This window comes from Pan paniscus, chromosome 16 (genome assembly GCF_029289425.2).
Source record: "Pan paniscus chromosome 16, NHGRI_mPanPan1-v2.0_pri, whole genome shotgun sequence".
NCBI classification, from domain to species: domain Eukaryota; kingdom Metazoa; phylum Chordata; class Mammalia; order Primates; family Hominidae; genus Pan; species Pan paniscus.
Window position 1 is genome coordinate 24,072,515 of NC_073265.2, and position 21,507 is coordinate 24,094,021.

The following is a 21,507-nucleotide window of genomic DNA, read 5'->3' on the forward strand; positions in this document are numbered from 1 at the left end:
TATGAACTCTTCTTTTACTGCATAAGAAATGAGAAGAAAAACTTAGTGTGAAATTCTGGAGTCTAAAATTAAAATGTAAACAGAGAATGCTCAGTGACCTTTTCCTAGGAGGCTCACATGAAGGAATGTCATGGTACATTGACCAAACTTTTATTCATTTGCATTTTCAGGATGTTGCGATTAATACCACATGACACTCAATAAATTACACTACGATATTTTGTACAAATCACTTCACTTCTGGTTTCCTCTTCGGCTATGTTACTTCACCCTCTGGTTACCTGTAGGGAAAAAAAAATGTATTTTGGGGCTTTATCTTTAAAGGGCGATTCACAGTTCTAGCCAATGTAAAGATATTGGTTCCCAAACTGTGTTCTAAGGAAATAGCTACCTAAGGTATGTTTTTTTTGTTTTTTTTTGTTTTTTTTTTGACGGAGTTTTTGCTTGTCGCCCAGGCTGGAGTACAGTGGCGCCATCTCAGCTCACTGCAACCTCCCCATCCCGGGTTCAAGTGATTCTCCTGCCTCAGCCTCCACAGTAGCTAGGACTACAGGTGCCTGCCACCGTGCCTGGCTATTTTTTGTATTTTTAGTAGAGACGGGGTTTCACCATGTTGGGCAGGATGGTCTCGATCTCCTGACCTCAGGTGATCCGCCTGCCTGGGCCTCCCAAAGTGCTGGGATTACAAGCGTGAGCCACTGCACCCGGCTCGTGTTCTAAGGAAATAGCTACCTAAGGCATCTTATTAAAACAAACAAAAAGTTTTCCAAACTGTGTTCTAAGGAAATAGCTACCTATCTTATTAAAAAAAAACAAAAACAAAAAAAAGTTTTATGCTCTAATAAGTTTGGGAAATGCTAGGTTAAACAAAGCTAAACATGATTCTTTCCAGTGGGACATCTGAGAGTCTTTAATTAGCTAACAGTGTATTGTGATTCTGCAAAGGAGGACCAATAATTCACTGTTTCCCAAACTTATCTGACCATAGAACATATTTCTCAGAGTATTTTTCAAGAGTAGTATTTTCTGTAATATATGATGAAAAATAATCGTATCGGCCATCTTTGTACATAAGCTCAAAATGTCAGCCAGCCCTGAAATAAATGCAAGCCAAAAGGTAGAGAGATAAGTGAATAAAGCTGGCACACTGTCAGTCCGGAGTACCATGCTGCATTCTGAGTCAAGCTCCAGGAAACTGAGCTAGGGTTTGTCTCTAAGAAGAAAAACTGGAGCGTCCAAAGCTTCTGGATTCCATTTAATTAAAACCCTTTTAAATTAAATCCTTGTAACTGAAGAGTATCGGTGGATGAAGAAAAAATAGTCTCACATGTCTTCATTTCCATCCTTGGCTCAGTACAGCTCCAGTTCCATTATTCTTAAACATCTATTAACATGATTGCTAAATAATTACACAGGCTAACTGCCAAGCATTTTTCACAGGAAGCAAGGCACTGCTCTTCTGGCTTATGCAAAAGGGTCACTGTTTTTTTTTTTTTTTTTATCTTTATCTTGTTTTGATTGAAGAAACATCTCTAAAAATACCATCTGAGTGCAAGATAAAAAGGAAATAGCAATTCAAGGCACAAAGCTAAGTACATGCAACAATATAGATGATTTGGGGGTGGGACAGTACAGAATTCAGAACTGATAGAAGTTATCAGCTCCATATTTCAGAAAGACCTAGTGTCTTCCTTCTGCTTATACTGTTCTGCCAGAATTTTAATTTTGGCAGAGATCACTCTCGATGTTATGATGTACTGATTCAGAGGTCCCAAATCAGTAACCTGATCCTAGATAGATCCTCAAAGGTCAACTGCCACTAGGTGTCCCCTTCTTGATCATCCTTCATGCTCCCTGGATTGAGGCATGGCTAAGCACTCAAGTCAAAGGATTAGTTGGCAATATCCTACATTGTCAACAAAGCTTTGAAGAAAAACAGAGACAGAAACTGGTATTTACTAAGCACCTAGGTGATAGATTATTTTCATAAACATTACCCTATAAAACAGACAACTCTCCTGTCCCAAATCCAAACAGATCTTTTTCCTTTATTTACAGATAAAGAAAATGGGCTTAGAGAGGTTATAAAATTTGTCTAAGGTCAAACCAAATGCTGATAAGCAACTTAGGTACAACTCTGAGCCAGGTCTCGATGAGTCCAAAGTGTGTTTTACAATATCATGCTGTCTCTTGATCATTACAAAATTTCATTTGTTTACAGGAGCACAAATGGCCTATTTATGCCTTTTCTCTCAGCATCCAGCAAAACATCTCAACTTTTATTACACCAACTTCAGGAGTCTTGATGATGTTTAAATCTTCTCATTCATTTGCCTAAATCAATAGAGCTATTTATCCTCAACTGTTGGCAATGAACTTTCTTAACTCAGAATTTTGAAAAAAAAAAAAAAAAAAAAGAAGAAGAAATTCTAAATACTTGAATTGCTTCATTTCATGCTCATTCTTTTGGGCATGGCTCTTTTTGGTTTTCTTTAAAAAGAGATTCTAAAATCATGACACATTTAGATATGAAAAATAGGATGGAGAGCAATGGGAACACTAATCTGAAATAGTCACATGGCTAGAGTACCTGTGTCTGTAGTAATCCCAAACTATATAGAAAACTCTTGAATTTATTAAGCAATCCCTCATGTGTGCTTGATTGAAAAAATAAACAAAGCAGTGCTGTAGAACTGTAGACTTGGATTCTACCCCACTCTTCCATAGTTGCCACCCTGGTTAAGTCTCTCTGATTGTTTCCTCATTATTTAAAATAAGTACAGCTCTTAAATTCCTTCAACAATTCCCAAGATTCTACAGTCAACTGCCACTCACTTGCCTTTCCAATGAATAAACAGTTTAAAAGAATTCAAATCCCACCGCCTTTACCCTTTCTAAATTCTTTTGACAAGGACAAAGGACTTACTCATCCATCTTCCACCTAAATTTGCTTTTTAGTGATAGAAAAACCAAGCAGCAAAGAAAAAAGTATGGTCACTCATCTAGGCAAGAGTGATGTACATTGCTTGGACAATAGTTAAGGAGAGAGCACTTAACAGCCAGCTTATTTTGGTTGCAGGTATCATACCTCATATCCCCTAAGGGAGAGAGAAAAATCGATCTTTTCCAGGAAAGATGGTAATACAGTAAATCTTCTTTCCCTTGCTTGGCCTGATACCAAATATTTACAAATGAAAATAATTCTATGAGTGCGATTCCCCATATAGATGCCCACAGCACCTGCTTTCAAAATCTTTTATCGGAGAAATTACATAACAGGCTATCTGGCTTGATCCTTACTCTGATAACAAATAGACCTGGGTTTCCTAGTATCGCGTCCTTGGTATTTCACTCCTCTCATCGTCTCATCACTTTCATTTCCCCTCGTCACCTGACACTGACACAAATGTCCTGATGCAGTAGGATACATCATAAAATGAGAGTCTGGACCATATTCAACACAGCCTGGTAGAGCTGAGCAAACACTAGTTACTCAAAAATATAACTGACTTGACTTTCTGGGTTTAATTTCCTTATGAAGCAATCATTCCTTCAAAATGTCAGGACCAGAAGGATTTCAATGGTAGTGTGCAGTTCTTGCTTGTTTCTTCAAAGATTCCTTGGACATGGCCAGGCCCATAGGTGGATGCACTAGAGGAGACACTCTGGGGTAAATGCTCCCCTTTAGATACTCTAGCAGATGGTCAAAATGGGAAATAGAGAACTAGTGGGCAATTTTCCCCTCTACACATACATATAAACATTTCCTTTTTTTTTTTTTTCAGTTCTGGGCACCATGCCCAGGGACCTTATAAGCAGAGGTCCCTTGTCAGAAAACATTAGTCACATTCACTGGTAATTCTACATTATAGCCTCATTCATGTGAAGACAACACAGTAATCTTAGTACAGTGCTTCTCAAACTACAAAGTGCCTGTGAATCACCTGGGGACTTTGCTGCAATGTAGATTTAGATTTAATAGGTTTGGAGCAGAGCCCAAACTTCTGCATTTCTATAAATAACAAACTTCAATACGATGTTGATGCTGCTGGTTCACAAATCATACTTGAGTAGCAAGGTCCCAGCTACCTCTGCCTTCCCATATTTGAACCACATTTTACCTGAAGGTCTCCTTGTGGCTGGTTATCCCAAGAAAAATAAGGCAGAAAACTCAGAATTTCTGCCATGGGAAAATTCTACCCTGCACACAGGAGTTAAGTTCTCTGACTCTCATTGCCCAGACTCAGGATCCTGCTTCTTGCCCAGATTGATTTGGCAGAGTCTTCCTATTTAGCTGATGACAAATCCTGGCTCAGCCTAACCAGCCTTGGCTGATGCCACCCTGCCAGCAACCCAAACATTAGTGGTGTGGAGAACCTCCTAAAATATAGATTCCTGGGCTCTAATCCTGAGATTCTGACTCATTCAGTCTGAGGTGTGCCTCAAGAATAAACAGACATCTTAGGTGATTCTAAGGCATTCTAAGATTTGAGAGAAGGAAATGCATGTAACCACTTTGATAGATTGAAGAAACCTGTATCTTACTGCTAATAATATCTTTACATAAAGACAGCAAAGAAAGGTAAGAAAAAAGGAAACAGAATTTAAGCATTTGATAGTATAACAGAAGAAACAAGTTCCTTCCCAATTTGGACACTCAAGGGTATTCGTGGTTAAGTCCAGTATATTCTGTCCTCTTCTTTGGAGAAGTTCGCTAAAAATGTGAAGTATATATTATATATTCTATAGAAAATGATTTTAATGTACGTATGATTACAGACACACTCAGTGATCAAAACATGAAAGGAATGGTTATTTGTTCTTCTGATTGAACAAATGAAACTAGAATTGTTCATACACATAATTTAAAAAAATATATTCAAGACACTGAAATCAGTTAACAAATATAAGAACTAAACATTAATTAGTGACAGTAAAATGGCAGAAGCAAATATAAAATACAAAAAATAGCTTTACTCAGACTTTTTGACTGCCATGTCCTCCTTTAGAAGGACTACAGTTTGGCTACTTGGTCTCTTCTGGGGCAGATGTGGCATCCTGAGGTGTGTTAGCTTCTGCCGGTGCAGATACAGCTCCTGCCACAGTAGGGGTCATCTCAGATAAAGCAGGGATGGCTTCTGGAGTGGAAGTGGCTCCTGTCTCACTGGGGGTGGTGTCAGTTTGAAAGGCTGGAGTTTCTTGACGGCAGCTGGTGTCTGTTGGACTGGGTATGATGTCAGCTTGAACAGTCATGGCCTCTTCATCTGTTTCCAATTCTGTTTCTTGATTTTGAACTTCCTCACCTTCTTCTACCATAGCAGGTGGTAGTTGTAATAAAGTCTAATTAAAAAAAAAAAACCAAAGACAATACCAATATGAAAAACAGCTTATAAAGCTAAGCTCTCACATTACCATTCTAGAGTTCTCCAAAACAGTGCTGACCATTTTATACTCCAGATGTAACACCTCTGATGACAATGGTCTAGGTTCTGCTAACACCAAGGAATATGCCTACACAGATGTCATATACTGATAATCAAAATACATATAAAATCTTCAGAGAGGAAAACAACCATGAAAAGCTATTAGATTTTTAAGCAACAGACTTTGCTGTCAACATTTCTGCAAAAAACAGTGACTGATCAGGACTGATTATAAAACTAACTCAAGAAAGGGTCAACTTTAATCAAAGAGCCCTGTGTGCTGGGTGCGGTGGCTCATGGTGGCATTCCCGGCACTTTGGGAGGCCAAGGCAGGCAGATCACTTGAGGCCAGGAGTTCGAGACTAGCCTGGCCAACATGGTGAAACCCCATCTCTACTAAAAAACACAAAAATTAGCTGAGCGTGGTGGCAGGAGCCTGTAATCCCATCTACTCAGGATGCTGAGGCAGGAGAATCACTTGACCCTGTGAGTTGGAGGTTGCAGTGAGTTGAGATTGTGTCACTGCACTCCAGCCTGGGTGACAGAGAGAGATTCCGTCTCAAGAAAAAGAAAAAGAAAAGAAAAAGAGCCCTGTGAGAGGTAGAGAGGTAGCCTGGCCTTAAGGCAAAGCCATGGGAGAAGGGAGCAGCAAGGAACAAGGTTTCTGTTCCGTTCAACCAGAAAACTGGAGCAACTCTATATGCTTAGCTTGCCCTTTGCCCCAAGGCAGTCTAGTGACTTTCTCATCAGGGACTCTGCTTACAATGCTGGAAATTGAATGAATGAATTGATTGATCGATTGATTGATTGACTGAGACAGAGTCCCACTCTGTTGCCCAAGCTGGAGTGCAGTGGTGCCATCTTGGCTCACTGCAACCTCCGTCTCCCGGGTTCAAGCGATTCTCCTGCCTCAGCCTCCCAAGTAGCTGGGATTACAGACATGTACCACCATGCCTGGCTAATTTTTGTATTTTTAGTAGAGACGGGGTTTCACCATGTTGGCCAGGCTGGTCTCGAACTCCTGACCGCAGGTGATCCACCTACCTCAGCCTCCCAAAGTGCTAGGATTACAGGCATAAGCCACCGCGCCTGGCCTTTAAGATTTTTAAAAAGTACCGTGCACGACAGCAGCAAAAAAAAAAAAAAAAAAAAAAAGAAAACGAAAAAGAAAAATACTTAGCAAAATGTTAACAAAATATGTGTAAGGTTTGTATGTTGAAAACTACAAAATCCTGATGAGAATTTAAAGAAGATCTAAATAAACAAGAGATCTTATTCATGGATAGGAAGACTTAATATGTGAAGATGTTAATCTCCCCAAATAGATCCTAAACAATCCTCCTCTTCAAAATATCCTTTTAAAAACTGCAGCATGCTTTTGGGGGGAGAAACTGACCTGCTGATTCTAAAATGTATATAGAAAAGCAAAGGAACTGGGATAGCTAAGACAATTTCTAAAATGAAGAACAAAGCTAAAGAACTTATGTTATCTAATTTCCAGACTGACTGTAAAGCTACTATAATCAAGGTAGTACAGCCATGGCAAAGGGACGGATATACAGAATAATGGAACAGAACAGAAAGCCCAGACTCTCACATATATAGTCAATTGATATTTTGACTAAGATGACAAGCAAGTCAACAAAGAAAAAAATCGCCTATTAGGGAAGCGGTGCTGAAACAACTGCATATCCACAGACAAATGAATAAAACTCAGTCCTACCTGTATCATATAAAAATTAACTCAAAATGCATCATACCTAAGTATCCAACCTAAAACTCTGCAACTTCTAGAAAAAACCTTTATACCTCTGAGTTAGGCTATGTATTTTTAGGACATAAAAAGCATGAATCATAAAAGAACACTTGATACATTGAACTTCATCAAAATTTAAAACTTTTGCTCTTTGAAAGACACTTACAAAATAAATAAACAAGCCAGAATGGGAGAAAATATTTGTAAAATACATATCAGATAAAGGACTTGTAGCCAGAATAAATAAAAACCTCTCAAAACTTAATAAAATATACAGCCTAATAAAAAAATGAGCAGGAAACCTGAGCAGACACATCCCCAAAGATATACAGATGGCAAATGACCACATGAAAAGATGCTCATCATCAGTCCTTAGGGAAATGAAAACCAAAACCATACTGAGACTACTGTATATCTATTAGAACTGCCAAAATTTTAAAAAGACGTACCATATCAAGTGAGGGTGAGGATGTGTAGCAACTAGAACTCTCACACTGCTGCTGAGAGTGTAAAGTGGTTCAACTACTTTGAAAAACAGGTTGGTAGCTTCTTAAAAAGTTAAACACATCCTTAACATAAATTCAGCCATTCCACTCTTAGGTATCTACCCAAGATAAAGTACAAAGACTTGTATAAGCAATAGTAGCCAGAAAAAATAAGAATACATACTGTATGCTTCCATTTATATAAAAATCTAGAAAACAGAAGCAAACCTATCATGACAGAAAGCAGATCCTTGGCTGCCTGGGAAGGTAAAAAGGGGACTGGTGAAGGGCAAGGAGGGATTACAAATGGGCACAAGGGAAAACTCTTGGGATAATGGATATGCTCTTTATCTTGACTGTGCTGATGGCTTCACAGGTAAATACCTATGCCAGAACATATAAAATTTTACACTTTAAGTTTGTGGACTTTATTGTATGTGGAATTCTAACTATATAAAGAAGTTTTAAAAATACGAATGTTACATAAATAATAATAGCCTGCTTTAGTTTAGCTGATTTCCCACAAGGAATTAGGTACTTTAAAGATTTATTCTGAAAAAAAGAAAATTATTTCTACAGCAAGAAAAATAAAAGTCGACTTTGAGAAACTCACCTGATGATAATGATGTGTAGTCTGTATCAAATGCATGTACATGTTGTATACAAAGTTTGCCATCTGGGGCATATTTTTTATTATTTGTACTTCATGAGATGGTCTCTCTCCATTCTAGAAGAAGGAAAAAAGAACGTTAAGTATCTAGTAAAACAACCTAGAAGGTAACACTTCAACATAAACCCATTTCTTAATCTTATGAATAAGTACAATTAGGGTCTGGAAGACCTAACAGTAAGAGGACATAAAATGCAAGTGTGAAGAGTCCAATGAAGACTTCATGAATGTTAAAAAAAGACTTAAATAGAATTAATAAAAAGGGGGCCCAGGTCAGCACGCTCTGCCTGCTGGCCACGTGACTCCCATTAAAAAAAGATTATTAAAAAAAAAAAAAGACTTCATGAAGAATAGTGATTCCATTGAAATTTAGAAAGGTTAGAGACTAGAAGAGCTAAGAGTTGCCAGCTTTTAATATAATTTTGGGCTGGTAAGTTAAGTATGGGTTTTAGTTTACTATCTAATATAAAAGAACTAGTACGAGATAAGTAATTATTTGACTAGAGAGAAAAGTCAACACAGTCTGAAACAGCAGTTTCTAAGACTGTGTATGCTCCAAAGACAGTTCTTAAGATAATTCAGAAAGAAAATATTAACACTCTTTGTCCTACTTATATTTTTCTAAAAAGTAAGAGGCTAACATTTACTTTTATTTAACACATATACTATGAGTCAAGAGGGTGAATATTCAAATGCTCTTTTTAAGATTTTGGTGTCTATCAGAATCATCTGGGGTAGACTGTTAAATTGCAGGTACCTAGGCTCCAGCCCCTATAGATTCAGATTCAGAAGGTCTGGGTGGAATGAGCTGATTCTTCTGTAGCTTCTGACAACAATCTAAGAAACGCTGCTCTATAAGTGTAGGTAAGGTAGTAAAGCAAATCAAGAAAATACAGAATTTGCACTTCTTTTTAAACCACCCTAAAATAGAGATTAACAACTTCCCTATTTATAGTTATTAATAAAATGCTTATAAAGTCTTATCCTTTCTTATGATAGGAACAATTTAGAAAATCATTAAGGTAAAAAACATACCCCAAAAAAGGAGGATTCAATCTTAAAGTGAAAAGTTATTTAAAGAGCATGAAGTTAGAAATAATTTAGTAAATTAAACAACATTTCTCAGAAGTAAGCAGGATGGCAGCATTCCATCTAAGCAGGTATTCTTTTGATTAATGGTCATTTTCTGCAATGGTCATAACTCGTATGTACAAATACGGCCATGCTATTATGACTAGGAACATGGAAGAGTTTTTGCTTGTTAGCTTATTTTCTGGAGTCTTGCCAAGAGCTGCCTTTCCTTGAGACACAGCACTCTCCGCCCCTCACTATCTCTTGAGGAGAAGATGGGGAGATGTTCTCAGCCCTAACCTCCCCAGGGCCTTGAACTCATGAGCGTTATCTAAAGCATGGGTTTCCAAGCCTTCTGTTCAGTGATACTGTCTGACCTGCACTCCAGATTTCTTCAGGTGTGACATGTAGCCCTTACATAGAAAGCACCTGGGGAGCTTGTTACACATGATGACACCTAGGCTCTGTCCCAGACCTCTTGTCAGGAATGTGCCTGTTTACTAGCCCACAAAAGATTGAGAAACTCAGATATAATAGGATTGTGTCTAGACTTGAGCCTGACACTTGAGGCTTTATGTGACCCTACCACCCCATGATCTCTCTTCACCATTTTCCCATTTCTCCACAGCAGCATTTCTTCAAAAGTAAGTAAATAAAAAGGCACTTTTTAAAAAGTACTTATTATTATTAAACACACAAGATTTAAGTTTTTTTTTAGTAGGGGTGGAGGGAAGACGTATACTGTGAACATCTAAAATAATGTTATTTAAAATCCAATGGACCCCCCTAGGACAATTCATTAAATAAAAAAGCAAAGCCCAAAAGTCTATAGTATAATAACCTGAAGGAAAATAATATAAAAGTAATATATCTCTTCTCCTTTATACAAAAGGAATATAAGGATAAACGTGAAACTAAAGAAACTGGTTACCTATGGAGGGAAGGTGCTAGGAAAAGGGGAGAAAGAAGGGGAGATAAGAGGGAGTAGTATTTCTCTATCTTTTCTTTAAATATATGCGCTCTCTCCTCCCTCATTTCCCCAGAATGTAAGCTTCTTAAGAACTCAACTATTTATTGCTCTATTTCCAAGTAAGTAGTTAAGTTCTCCTTACAAAGCTGAAGACAAACAGTACAGTATAATGATAAATAACATGAACTCTAGGATGTTATTCGAAAAGACCTCCTGGCTTTTCAGATCTTGGATCCTCTATCTGCTAGATGCATGGCCAAACTACTTAGCTTCTCTGACCCTAAGTTTCTCCATTTGTAAAACGGGGTTAATAAAATAATCTAATAACCTAATAGGCTGTTTTTACTGAGATGAAAATGAGATAATGTATGTAAAGAACTGCCTGCCTAATACATGGTAGCCACTAAATGTTGGCTGACATTATTATTTTTAATTTTTATTTATTTATTTTTTATAGAGACAAGGTCTCACTATGTTGCCCAGGCTGGTCTCAAACTCCTGGGCTCAAGCAATCCTCCTACCTCGGCCTCCCAAAGTGCTGGGATTACAGGCATAAGCCACTGCGCCCTACCGATATCATTTTTATATAGAAAATCTACCTCAGTTCCTCAGTGCAGCACACTCTAAAACAGGGACTAAATTATCTATAATAATGTTCCAAGCTAATGTGGTCACCTATAAGAAAATCCCAATTTCCACTCTGAGGAATGCTGTTTTATAAAATGAAGAAAGAAGTCCTACCTTTCTAGTAGTTGGGAAAGGTTCTGTTGGAATTATATGCAAATGAAGGGGGCGAGCTGTGAGCTGACTGAAAGCTGGAGTCAGTTCAAAACAGTTTTGGAAGAGGGATACTCTGGCGAAGATATAAAGTCCAAGTCTGGCTCTAGACATGGCCACTACCAAGCGACGGACATCCCTTTGGGAAATAAACAAAATAATTAGCACACTTCAAGATTATTAACATTTAAGCAGCTTTTTTTTTCACAGATTTCATTAGATAGTCCTGTTAAGCCCTGGCAATAAAAAGTTAAGCTTCTTAAAAACTTAATAGAAGTTAATCAATGTTACGTGACTAATAAACCAAGTAAAAGTTAAGGCTTTATTACTAACCTCTTGTTGGTTTTTTGAAGGGGAGGATCACAAAATAACCAATGCACTTATTAAAAAGGTCTAAGTAATATATTAGTATTACAGTAGAGTTCAATTGTCAGTTACTAACTTACTGTATCACTGTCATTGAGTCAATTCGAACTAGCTCTTCTTCCACTTCACCTACCAAAATCCCAGGCTCCATTAAGGTAAAATTTTACTTCCTAGATAACTCTTACCACACTGTTTTATACTTATTTACAATAATAAGTACATATGGAAATACAGTATGATGTTATAAAACAACACAAGTTGAGCATCCCTAATGTGAAAGTTCAAAATCTGAAACTTCAGATAAGGGACAGTCAGCCTATAACATGTTTTATCCATGTATTTATTCTAGTATTTAGATTCAATGCCTGGCCTAAAAGGTACTCAATGTTCATATCAACAGTGATAAAACGGTTAAACTGAATGATCAAACTACACATGTAGCTGGCTATCTGATGAATGATGTCATTTTTCTTTAATCTATTTTTTTTAAAAGAATCTAAGTTTTTTAAAAAAAGGTTTGAATCAAATAAATGTAAAGAGGGCTAATGTAATTTCACCTCACTATTAAATAAAATGTGTTTTAGTGAGAAAAAATAATTTTGGTTTCAAATGCAGAGGACAGATTTTTTACCTGAGATGTTTTTAGATGGCTATTTAAATTTTTGAGTACTCTGCAAAAGAGAAGACTTTCATGAAGAATAACAAAGCCTGGGAGAATCACCTCCAATCTCTGAAAGAAAGTGTGAAGAGTGTTACAGAGATCTAATGTTACAGAGATTGTTCTCTGTAACATTCAGAGAGACAGAGAGAACCAGGAATTGGAATATTTATCTAATAGCTTTTCTTTGTGTAATGCAAGGTATTTGGGGAGTATCTCTAATTCGGCCTCATTTTTTATGGGTTTTTTTATGGTCTAGTCTATGGTCTTAAAATAATCTAGTTTCCTTAAGGAGGTACAGTGTGACACCAGCATATGCTATCACTTATATTCTTGTGCTACGTGTATGTGTGTGAAGGGACAGAGCAGGGATAGGTACCCTTCCCCCAGCAACAAACAAAATTAAGACATGCTCATTTAGGTAGAAGGAAAAGACATACTCCTTTACAGAAACTTTGAGGAATCTCTACATTTGTGACACACTGGATTCATGAAGGAAATATTATTTTCTAAGTTACTGTCAGCCAAATTATTATTTTCACCACATTTCCTTAAAACCCCAAGGGGTCATGCTACAGTTGGGTGGTTCCAACACTGGTAACTGAAGGTACACTGCTAGAAATACCTAGCATAAGTCCTCACACAAATATTATAAATAAAATTATAGTGGAATTTAATGTTGTTAGGAGGAAAAAGGGTTAGTGGTGGAAGCAGGTGATAAACTATTGTTTTCATGGTGATCTCTTACATCCAGAAGGCCCTATCTCTAGACAGAGCAGCACAGATACGGCATTATTGCAATGACCACTGTATGGTCTCGGAGAAAACTTCTCCCCAGCCTTCAGTGCTATAGTGCAGTAAAGTGGCTTTTGTCAATATGATCTCCGTTGTACATGAGGAGATTTGAACTACAAATTTTCTGCAGATTCAAATGTAGGTATCTTCCAAGGATATATTAATGAATCTGCCACTAGCCCCTAAACTCCACAAGAGCAGAGATCATGAATGTTAGATCTATTACTAAATATTAAGAATCTAGCACACTGACAAACAATGGATGGATCTGAAAATGTTTGTTAAATGAATGACCAAATACTATGAACATAACAAACTACCAGGCAAAAAAACAAAGGATGGTAACATGAGTAGGCAGAGTTCCTTGGAGTTATGTCTTGAAAGCAGGGCAATATGGGCTACAACATTCTTTCTTAGTCCCCAGAAGATGGCTGGAGAGGAAAAGCACTGTTAAACAACAACGCCAACACTCTGATAGAACCCCTATGAGGAAACAACAGAGGAAAGCTGCAGCCTCATTACTTGGCTCAGAACAGGTTACGTGCATTTCTATTGGTAGCTAGGCTGTCCAAATCGGTTCGGTACAAGAACAATGAATGCTGGAAAAGGGACCAGAACTGTCCCACTACTCTGGCTACTAAACAGCTCCACATTGTCCTAAAACAGGCCTCTGGAACTGAAGCTGGCTCCAACCCAATCACCCAATTAGTCCACCCTGGCTGAAAAAAAGGTGTGAGCAAAAGAAATAAGGCAGGCACTTGGAAAACAGTCTAACAGTTCCCTAAAATGCTAAATACAGAGTTACCATATGACCCAGAAATTCTACTCTTAGGTCTACATCCAAGTGAAAGAAAAACAAGTGTTCACATAAAAATTGTATATGCATATTCATAGCAGCATTATTCATTCTAATAGCCACAAAGTGGAAGCAACCCAATGTCCAATTGATGAATGGATAAATAAAATGTGACATAGCCACACAATGGAATACTATTCAGCAATGAAAAGGAATGAAGTACTGATACATTCGACAACAATGAACCTTGAACATATGTTAAGTGAGAGAAGCCAGTAACAAAAGACCACATATTATATGATTCCATTTATATTAAGTGTCCAAAATAGGCAAATCTACAGAGATAAAAAGTAAATTAGTGGTTGCCAAGGGTTTGGGGGAGTGGGGAGGGAAGTGATTGCTAAGTACAGGGTTTCCTGCTACAGTGATGAAAATGTTCTAAAATTGATTGTGGAGATAACTGCATAGCTGTTAATATACAAAAAAATCATTGAATTGTACACTTTAAATAGATAAATTGTATACGCAAATTACAACTCAATAATGTTATCAAAAAAATGAAATATGGCAGGAAGTAGGTTTCCTTGGGATCCTGAAACAGAAATAGTTCCTTGCCTATATATAAAAGGAAGGATATGAAAGATTAGCTTTCTAAAAATCAGAAATTCTTATTAAAAGTTTGATAAAATTCTAGCTAAGATACCTAGGCTAAGCTACCTGGGTAACTGGAATCATAAATAATGAACTGACATATCCCTTCTATGCACAACCACCACCAACACTATCCCCCATGAAGAAGTTGGAGTTTCAAAGGAAAATTTTGGCAAATACAAATAAATTTAAGTTATTGGGATAAAGGTATTTTTGCTAAAAAATTTTGAGGTTCAAGACAATACTGAAATCAGGTTTTCTTTTAACCCTTCATTTATAAGCATTGTATCATCAAAATCTTTCTTGTTTTCTAAGTTTACAGAAAAATTAGGCAAAGGGCAGCACAGAAATAAAGTCACTGGAATTTGAAGACCAAGTACCACAGAGTTAAGAAAAAAGGTAGGCAGAGGAGGGGGGCGGAAGGAGTATTCATATATTCATACTGTAAGTTTTTGAGATGTTAATTATATAAACCATAGTGACAGTCCATTCAGATGGCAGTTATAAATCTCAATGAGAAGAAGGAATTGCTTTTGTAAAAAGTTAAGTCTGTAAATATTGGCTTGACACTTAATATGCAAAAACAAACTTTTAGTATGCAAAACAATTTTTTAAAACATTACATCTTTACTTACCCTTACATAAAAGTTATTAATCTCATGAAACCTGATCACTGGGTTAAGCTCCAAACAGATCTTAATGACAACATTATGAGAGCTTGGAGAATTTTCTTTTTATGTCTAATCAATAAAGTAATAAAATAAACTCTCCTTAGTTTTGTTAGTATGTCATATGAGATGAAGGTTTATATAAAACTAAATGGATGCTTTATAATAAGAAGATATTATTTCCGTAAATCTCTAGCACATAAACACATCATAATAAATGATAAAAGTAGATTGTTTGTTTTGACAATTCTTAATCCAGGGAGAACAAATGGCTCCTTTATCCTCTAACACTGAGGCTGAAAGATTGTGTATGAGAAAAAATGAGAAAACATATTATACAATGAAAATTTATTCTGAAGACTTTTTAGTTAATCTCCTTTAATTTCTGATATTAAGTTTCTAACAGATACAGGAGAGATTAAGATTTTATGATAAAACGCTATCTCTGAGGGTTACTAAAGGGTAAAACTTAAAATTACTAAAACATTTAAGGTAAAAAAATCCAGCAGCAATGACAATAGTTACTACAAGGAATTTGATGTTACATTCCAACAAAAAGCAGCAAAAGTTGCCTAGTAATTATAGTTTAAACTTAAAAAATATTTAGAACACTTAGCCACAGAATTTCAAAATTGAAGTAGATAGTAAAGTTCAATAAATATTATGAAAGTTTTTTCCTACGTACCTCAGATGGCCCACTGCCCTGGTTCGTACCAGAGAAAGAAGAATATAGTCATTCTGTTGACCCTGAAATCTATCAACAGTTGTCACCTAGAAATAAAAAATGGAAAATATGGTGCATTTGCAAAAGCCAAAAGATACTAGAGATCATTTAAATAATGTGCTAGAAACAAACATCTTATCCTTAATCAATCCCAAAAGAAACATAATCATAGGCTTGGAATTCCAAGAACAAGTTAATGAACATTATTAAAGAAACCATACTAATCAGATCAAACTACATCCTTATGTTATTCACACTTACAGCACTTGTCTTTACCTTTGCTGATAACTAAATAACTATTTTAGGAATTAACAGTCTTCCCCCATTAGATTGCAAAACTTCATGAAAGCAGGGACTATGTCTAGCTTATTAACTGGTATCCCAGTTTGATGCTCAGCAATATAACTTAGTATGCTTATTTATTACTTAACGTATCACTAGTAAATGTCTACAGCATTCCTCCATCAAAGAAAAAAACAAATAATCTTCATTGCACTTTCTGTTCAGTTTGAAAATATATGTACATGGGAGGCCAACGTGGGCAGATTGCTTGAGCCCAGGAGTTAAAGACCAGCCTGGGCAATGTGGTGAAATCCCATCTCTACAAATTATACAAAAATTAGCTGGGCATGGTGGCGCGTGCCTGTAGTTCCAGCTACTCAGAAGGCTATGTTGGGAGGATTGCTTGAGCCCAGGAGGTGGAGGTTGCAGTGAGTTGAGATCATGACACTACACTCCGGCCTGGGTAACAGAGTAAGGCCCTGTTTAAAAAAAGAAAGAAAGAAAGAAAAAAAGTGTATGTACAAATAGGGAAGTTCAGAAAGGTTTCAGTCACTAATACTGGCAACTCAGACATTTATCTTTTCATCAATTTGACAAAAAGTTTATTGCTTACCCTGCAGATACTGTAATTTATAGTCTCTCTATCTTTAGGAAGTTTACAAAACACTTTTTAAGTCAACTACATGGAGGTATAGTTTATACACAATAAAATGTGTTCAAGTGTACAATTTGATGAATTTTGACAATACATTTTCCCATGTGACCACCACCACAATAAAAATGTCCATCATCTCAGGCCCCATTTTGGTCAAATCTGCATCCCCCAGCCCCAGGCAACCACTGATTTACTTTCTGTCACTACAGATTATTTTTTGCCAGTTCTAGAATTACATAAAAATAGCATCAAAAGGATATATTCTTTTGTGTCCTGTTCCTTTCAATCAGCATGTTTCTGAGATATATTCATGTATGTGTACATGAGAAATTCATACCTTTTTGAGTATTCTTTCACTGAACAAATATACCAGTTTTGTTCACTCACCTTTTCATGAAAAGTTGGCCTGTTTCTAGTTTGAAGCTATCTTGCATAAAGCTGCAATAAATATTCATGTACAAATATTTTTGTGGACGTTTTCATTGCTCTTGAATAAATATGTAGGAGTGAAATTGCTGAGCTGTACAGTAAGTGCATACTTTATAAGAAACTGTCAAACTTTTCCAAAATTGTTATCCCACTTTACACATTCCCCAGCAATGTTCCAGTTCTAGAGTTTCAGTTGTACATCCTTGCCAACACTTGTCATAATGTCAATCTTCATCATTTTACCCATTCTTTTGGGTAGGTAGTGGTATATCATTGTAGCTTTAATTTCTATTTCCTTGACAACTAATGATGGTAAGCACTTTTTCATGATGTATTGGCTACCTGTAGGTCTTCCTATGTGAAGTGTCTGTTCAAGTCATTTGCCCATTTTGTATTGGTCTGCCTTATTTAGTAATAACTTTTATAGGAGTTCATATATTCTGGATATACGTCCTTTGTTGTTATGTGTGGATATTATACCTGGGAATTCTGTTGCCACTCTGACCATGTGGAGAACTGGGCTCACACACTGACATTAGCAGGGCAGAATAACATCATTGAGCTACCCTGTAACCCAACCTTGGAACCACCCTATTTCCATCTTGTTATGAGAGAAAGTAACTTTCCTTATTATTTGAGTAAGATTTTCTGTAAAAGGACTCAAATATTGAGGTCCTTCTATTTCTAAACTTGCAAAATTATTAGTTTCTCAGTTTCACTCTATTCCTTATGAAGTATTCTGCGCAGTGTCTATTCTTCCCTGTATTCCTTTTGATTTTGTTTTCATTCCTCTGATTTTATTTTCTTCCAGCTTACATTTCATCTCTTTCTGAGTTCTTACATTTCTCTGCTTTGTAGCTTTTCCTCAAAGATATGGTTACTTCATTAAGTATTTCCCAATTTACAGCAAAATGTATATTTGAAAATTTCATCTTTTCCAGGCCAACATGGTTTCTGGAGCATGTATCCTATCTATGTTTTGCTGTTCTTCATTTTTTCCTATAAATTGAGCTTGTGCTAGTTCCCTTTATACTATTCATCACTGAATAAGTAAGTTTCTTAGATTAGCTATGTGGGAGACATGAAGATGGGGTGAGCAAGGCTGTTTTCTGAAGGCTGGATGGTTTTCATAACAAAAGGCCCTCTTTTCTTCTGCTACTGCCCAGATAGTCTATAAAAATAGTTTGTCCCCTCTTTTTCTCATTTTCCTGTTACATTTGCATAATTTCCAAAAAAGGTGAGCTTTTACATAGCCATGTCCATAGCCAAAGTCCTAATTTTATCATTAGTATTATCTTTATGTTTTTTCTAATGTATTCTACCCTTCATTAATGAATCATCATTTTATTTGATATTATGCATTTTTCATTATATAAAAAAATATATATATTTTTAAAATCCCAAGGTCTGAATATATTTTACAATCTTCCCTTATTCCCAAGACAACCTCCCCCTATACACAATAAAAAGCAGTCTAAATTATACCCCTGCAAAGCAAAACAAACATACGCCTTGTAACAGTACACATATTATAATGTAATTTTGTTATATATCATTTTATGAACAAAAAGTTTCAGAAACATTTCTGTTACCATCAATAAATATCTTTTATGTGGTAGCTGAGATAGAAAGTCACATCAAACCAGCAAGACTGTCAGAGAGTTATTTATAGTTCCCATTATTTCATTTTCTCAAATATCTTAAAAAGAGATAGCAAAGAGGCAAAGTAGAACAATATAAACCTTTCCATCTTGCCAAAATGATGAATAAGAGAACATATTATAATTATAAAAGTACCTTGTTTGGTCTTCCAATCAATGGATTGTTTCCACATCGCCTATTGATGATGTCGCGAATAAGATGCTTTTGGCCATTATATGTTGTTAGAATACTGATTTTGTCAGCAGGGTAACCAAGTAAACACATGTACATAAAAAGTGCTACTACATATTCTGCCTCTCCAAGATTCTGTAATGCAAACATAATCAGATTGTGCATTCATTTGCTTTTGTTTCAATTTTATAGAGAAAATATCTCATCTAGATAAGCAAAACTTGTTCACTTTGCACACTGCAAGAAGTGAAGACTTAGTAACTTGGATAAGTGAGTACCTTTCATAAAACTGAGGGATAATTTTATGCTACATTAACAGTGATAAATACAAACTTTTAATTTGCAATACATGGAACAATCCTAAAATAAAACTTACCAACTTAAAGGCTTAATATTCCTAAGACCATAACAATCACAATATAGATTAATACTATTCTGGCCAGGCATGGTAGCGCACATCTGTAATCCCAGCACTTGGGGAGGCCAAGGCAGACAGATAACTTGAGTCCAGGAGTTTGAGACCAGCCTGGACAACATGGTGAAACCCTGTCTCTACTAAAAATACAAAAATTAGCTGGGCATGGTGGTGCATGCCTATAGTCTCAGCTACTCTGGAGACTGAGGTGGGGGGATCGCTTAAGCTTGGGAGGCAGAGGTTGTGGCGAGCTTCAATCGTGCCTCTGCACTCCAGCCTGGTGACAAAGTGAGACCTCATCTCCAAAAAAAAAAAAAAAAAAATTCTATACAATGTGCCACAACTGTAGTTACACAGAGACACAAAACTATAAAGGAACAAAGTAACTAAGAAGCCAATACAATACCCAGTTTAATAGCAAATACACCTAGCAGTATTATAATTGACTCAATTTTTGCACAATGCTTTTCCTCCTTCCTCATATTTCTTAATGTTTTTTGTATGCTTTGTTTCTGTTCTCTGCGTAATGGTTGTCACTTCTACTAGATCACTTTAGGTGGGATGAGGATGTGACCGCAAATTGGTCAGTCTGGTTTACTGTTAAATTACAGACTAGAAAGGAGCTTAAAACTAAGGCTTATTCAACTTAAAGGTGAGGAACCACACACAAAGCTCTTTGGTCCAGTTCAGTAGAGACTAAATCCAAAGTACTAGATGAAAGAAGAAAGTAAAATAAGAATATAAACACAATATTTAAAAAAAAAAAAAAAGGAAGCTGGATTTCATGCAAAGGCAACAGAAAGATTACTGGAAGACTTCTAAAAATATCATTTATATTCTGGTTCTTTGTGACGCACAGCTTGAGTTACAAGTTCATTTAAGTTTTCTATTCTTTAACACTGCCCAATTTGGTACTTTGCCCAAAGGTTAGACATGAAGCATTAACAATAAAACAACATGAACTGTATTGTGACCAAACATTTTAGAACTCGCTCCAAATGAGTCAAGTCCCCTTCAAATTAGTGACTTTTATTCATTTATCCACCTAGTCTTTCCCTCTCCACACTAATTCTTCAAATGTTATCACTTAAATGCATAGTATTCTTATTTTGGGGGACAGTGTTTTCAACTCTTCAGAAATATATTTAATAGTGGCAAATCATCATCTGAAAATATATTTATTTCTTGAATCGCTAAAAACTCATCTAGAGTTAGGCTTAATGAATAACAAAAACAGGTAACCAATCTGGATAAAAATGTTTCAATCAATACTACAGTATGACTCAGGCAATGAAACTGACTCAAAGAAGAAATTCCAAAAAACCAATATATAATGAAAACATCAGTTGATTACTGATAGAATAATTAATTTCTAAGGTGGCTATTAGGAAACATCACTGATTTGAACTAGGTTCTAATATTTTTAAAGTTATCATTTAAAGGTCACATCTGTTCTCAGGCATTAAGTACACAAATAGAGTAACTTGATTTAATATAACCAAATATTTGGAAGGACAATAAGATCTGCATGAGTTACATCTATGCATACACATTTAAGCTGATGATAAATGATGCTTTTTCATGAATAACTCAAGATCTCTAATTTATATAACAACCTATATTGGATATTTTGCTGTAAACAGAGAGAGAAAAAAAGAAAAAAATTAAAATAACCCCAAATGCTACCAACCAAAGACTATATTTTGATGTATATGCTGCCAGGTCATTTTGTATAGATTATCTGCATGTATTTTTATATGTATGTATTGCAGCTCCTTTTTAAAATGAGATACTATAGATATACTTTGCAACTTTTTTCCACTTAATATAGCATAAACATTCTTCCTGTTAGTAAATACAATGTTATCATTCTTAGTGGCTATCTAGTATTTCTTTTATATGGAATATGTAATAATGCAATTAATCCCTACTGACAGATATTTGGGTTGTTTCTCATTTCCAAAATAATTTGCAGTGATGAACATGAAGCATACAAGTCTTTCCAAACTTGCCCAATTATTTTTTTAGGATAAATTCCTAGAAGTGAGAACATTGCTTTTCATACATGCTGACAATCTGTCCA

At 36.1% G+C, this 21,507-nt stretch overlaps 1 protein-coding gene across 1 annotated transcript in view; it reads right to left on the reverse strand.

The window, feature by feature from the left end:
- Window positions 1-2,021: 2,021 nt before the first annotated feature.
- Window positions 2,022-21,507, reverse strand: part of AQR (aquarius intron-binding spliceosomal factor) — a 115,022-nt gene continuing 95,536 nt past the window's right edge. Inside the window, exons 31-35 of the mRNA XM_003812135.7 lie at window positions 18,974-19,144; window positions 15,772-15,857; window positions 11,117-11,291; window positions 8,278-8,391; window positions 2,022-5,340 (exon numbers count right to left, since the gene is read on the reverse strand). Coding sequence (XP_003812183.1) covers window positions 5,026-5,340; window positions 8,278-8,391; window positions 11,117-11,291; window positions 15,772-15,857; window positions 18,974-19,144 — 861 coding nt within the window. The 3' untranslated portion in view covers window positions 2,022-5,025. The remainder of the gene's footprint in view (window positions 5,341-8,277; window positions 8,392-11,116; window positions 11,292-15,771; window positions 15,858-18,973; window positions 19,145-21,507) is intronic.